The sequence below is a fragment of the Oratosquilla oratoria genome, chromosome 40 (genome assembly GCF_046742065.1).
Source record: "Oratosquilla oratoria isolate Oo_2021 chromosome 40, ASM4674206v1, whole genome shotgun sequence".
Classification (NCBI taxonomy): Eukaryota; Metazoa; Arthropoda; class Malacostraca; order Stomatopoda; family Squillidae; genus Oratosquilla; species Oratosquilla oratoria.
Window position 1 is genome coordinate 42,243,092 of NC_134816.1, and position 3,774 is coordinate 42,246,865.

General features: G+C 35.4%; 1 protein-coding gene across 1 annotated transcript in view; it reads left to right on the plus strand.

Moving 5' to 3' along the window:
• LOC143020817 (BBSome complex member BBS2-like) overlaps positions 1 to 2,393 on the plus strand; it is a 44,046-nt gene extending 41,653 nt beyond the window's left edge. Inside the window, exons 14-15 of the mRNA XM_076177614.1 lie at positions 1 to 95; positions 1,574 to 2,393. The exon at positions 1 to 95 is cut by the window's left edge and continues 54 nt beyond it. Coding sequence (XP_076033729.1) covers positions 1 to 95; positions 1,574 to 1,674 — 196 coding nt within the window. The 3' untranslated portion in view covers positions 1,675 to 2,393. The remainder of the gene's footprint in view (positions 96 to 1,573) is intronic.
• The last annotated feature ends 1,381 nt before the right edge of the window (positions 2,394 to 3,774 follow it).

Consider the following 3,774-nt stretch of genomic DNA (forward strand, 5'->3'; position numbering starts at 1 on the left):
CAGCGGCTACAAGATTCGTTGCAACAACCACCAGGAACTCCTCAATTGCCTCAAACAAGTCAACCAGATGATTCAGAAAGCCGGCAGGCTAAGAGGTAAGAATAAGTTTAAATCAACTAAATACTTCATCATTATGTGTATATATATATATATATATATATATATATATATATATATATATATATATATATATATATATATATATATATATATATAAATATATATACACATATATACATACATATACCAAAGGCTTTTTCCCCCTTACAAGGGAGGTAGCCAAAAAAACAAATGCATAAAATCCACTCCCACCCATTCCATCTCCACACACTCCACTCCCATTCACCCCTCCACTCCCTCCATCTTATCTTGGCTCCTCCTGGATGACAGGTCATCCCTGCATCTCACCCACTGGCCTGGGTCAGAAGCAGTGCAGCAAGACACAGCATATCCATAGCAAGGCAGCTTCATATATATATATATATATAGTAATGAGGAATAGAAATTTGGGAATGGATGCTAAGAGGAGACTGTATAAAGGAGTAATTGTGCCAACAGCACTGTATGGAGCAGAAACATGGAACATAAGAGAGGAAGAGAGAAGGAGTTTGAATGTATTTGAGATGAGGTGTCTGAGAAGTATGATGGGGGTTACTAGGCTAGATTGAGTGAGAAATGAGGAGGTGAGGAGGAGAACAGGGGTGGAAAGGTAGTTGGGAGATAGGGTTGATGAAAGAGTATTAGGATGGTTTGGACACATGGAAAGAATGAGTGAAGAAAGACTAGTAAAGGAGGTATGGAAGGCAGATGTGGAGGGAGTGAACATGAGAGGACGTCCTAGGATGAGATGGATGGATGGGGTGAAGGGGGCTTTGGGGAAGAGGGGAATGTCTGTTGAGGAAGGACGGGAGAGAACAGAAGACGGGTGAATGGAGAATGGTTGTATATGGAAGATGTTGTGATGCATGAGGTGGAATGGACGGGGGGATGGGGGGTGAGGTAGTGTGTGTGAGCAAAATTTTGACGCAGCCCGAAGGGATTTCTCCCCGTCCTCTCCTTTATATGGAGGGACGGAGAGGGGGGGTCGCCGATTTTATGAAGCGGCCTTGCTGTGGATGTGCTGTGTCTTGCGACACTGCTTCTGACCCAGGGCAGTGGACAGGGTGCAGGGATGACCCGTCATCTAGGAGGTGCTAAGATGGGAGGGAAGGTGGAGGGGTGTGGAGTGTTTTCAGGAATGGAATGGGTGGGAATGATTTTATGCCTTTTCCTTTTTGGCTACCTCCCTAGTAAGGGGGAAAAAGCCTTGGTATATGTATGATGTATGTATATATATATATACATATATATATATATATATATATATATATATATATATATATATACATATATATATACATATATATATACATACATACATACATATAACTAGATTCCACACTCCAAAGTCCTCTGTAAGGGGCACTGTTGTTGCCTTCTGATAGCAGGAATTTCGCAACATTAAACTGAATCAGTCATCATCACTCAATTATAATTTAAATGTCTCATAAAACCTTCCCTTTTTTGTTTTCAGTTGGCCGATCAAAAACGCAAGTCGTGAGTGCCTGTCGCCAAGCCATCAAGACCAACAATGTTAACGCACTTATCAAGGTTATTAAAACAGGTCAACCATAATTAACAGAGGTTCCTAGCAAAGTATAATTAGGTAAGGATTATGGTAAATTGCAACATATAGTGAGATCATATGAAACACAACTTACAGTGTCCATAGAGGACTAACTTCCTTGAATTGACTCGCATTGCAAAAAAAAAGTTAAATTTAATTATGAATGATATTGTATTTATTGACATTTTGTATATTAATTGCCAGTGTGTATATCAGTTGTTAAGGACAGTTAAAAGCTTTTACGTGAGTAGTTGAGCTTGTTGAGGTTGGAAATGGTGAGAGTGAGTCATTTGAGGTGAAATTCAGGCTGGACCAGGGTTGTGTTCCGTCACTACGATTGCTCAATGTGTACATGGATGGTATGGGATGGTATGGGCAGGGGTTAGGGTATGGTTGGTGAGAGTGGAGGAAAATGGGAGACGAGCCAGTTGTTGTTTGCAGATGACATTGCTTGTGGCTTCATCAGATGTATCTAAGACAATTACTGATAGAATTCAGGAGGTTATGCAAGATGCTGTAATGCCTGCCATTTATTTTATATTATTTGTTTTTTATTGTCTGTTTATTATTATTTCCTAGATTATCATTTATTATATATTTGTCAATTTATTATTATTTACTATGTACCTGTTTGTTTATTATCTAACTTTACCCCCCGTGTAAGGGGGAAAAAGCCTTTGGTATATGTATGTATGTACAGTATTTATTTATTTACTTATTCATTATTATTGTTTATGTTATTATAATATTTATTTATTTATCATTACTATATATATATATATATATAAATATATATATATATATATATATAAATATATATATATATATATAGCAGCCGACCTAGTCATGGACCAAAAGGTCTCTGTCGGCATGCTCCTCCTTTGTAAGTAAATGTGAATAAAAGTAGTGTTTGAAAGTGGCAGTTGTCGACAAGTCTATCGAAATAAACGCCATGTTACAAGCGAAACATTATACTAAAGGCTCCGTCCACACATATTGTTTATTTTGATAAAAAATAGTGATGAGATGTATTAAGGGGTAAAGGTGGTAGTAAATTTGAGGTAAATTTTAAAGGCGAGTGGCCAGAGGAAATGATTAGTTTTAAGTATTCAGGGGCACACATAGCAGAATATGGAGAAGTCGGGTTGAAGATAAATTGCAGAATGAGGGAAACAAGTAAAAGTCTTTGTAGAATGAAAAGTCATGAGAAATAGGTAGCTAGGCATGGGTGAGAAGCAAGAAAAATAATAAGTCTTATTATCTCTCTTATAAGGGTAAAGAAGTCTTTATGTTCATACTTATAGAAATATTAGTTTAAAGAGGGGGAGGGTAATGCGTTAAGGACACTATTATTCTTTTAGCAGAACATCAGTACACCATGACGCACTATATAGGGAGCATTCGAACCATGAGTAAAACTACAATTATAACATATTTTTCATGAGGGCGTGAAATCTGTTCGAAGCCTTGATTTTTATAACAAATATTATATCATAATAGAGAAATGATGATACAGTGTATCACATTACCTAGATGTTCAGTATGTAATAAGTATACATAATGAGGGATAATATGTTGACATTTTAAGATGTTACTTAAGAAGAACAATTGTAGATTAAAAAAATAAATACAGGATGTCTTTTAAAGCGATTTAAGCAAAAAATATATTAATTACAAGAAAACAAAAAGAGAGTTTATGGTGCTAATATTGAATTTGTATTTGTACTTCTCTTGTGTGATTTCAAATGATGACATTGGTGTTATTGTTTGAAAATGTAGGATTTCAAAAATGTGTCTAGTCATTAATATATGAGTAACTTTTATTATGTTAAACTAGTCAATGTATTTTTTAAGTCCGGGAAATATTTAACTATCATAGCACTCAAAACTAAGAATTCATTTGTTTTGCTACATTGTTCAGCTAAAGGCACGCATTTCACAATAAATAAAGGTTGCATTTGTATAGTTTACTATTGTGTATTTTTCTTTAATTAAGCATCTGTACATTTATCAAATGGTACAGTAGTAAGCTATATTCTTTATTTAAATATGTTGGTTTTGTTTTATTTTAATCTAAAAAATCTGAAATGCACAATACACTTGTAAGT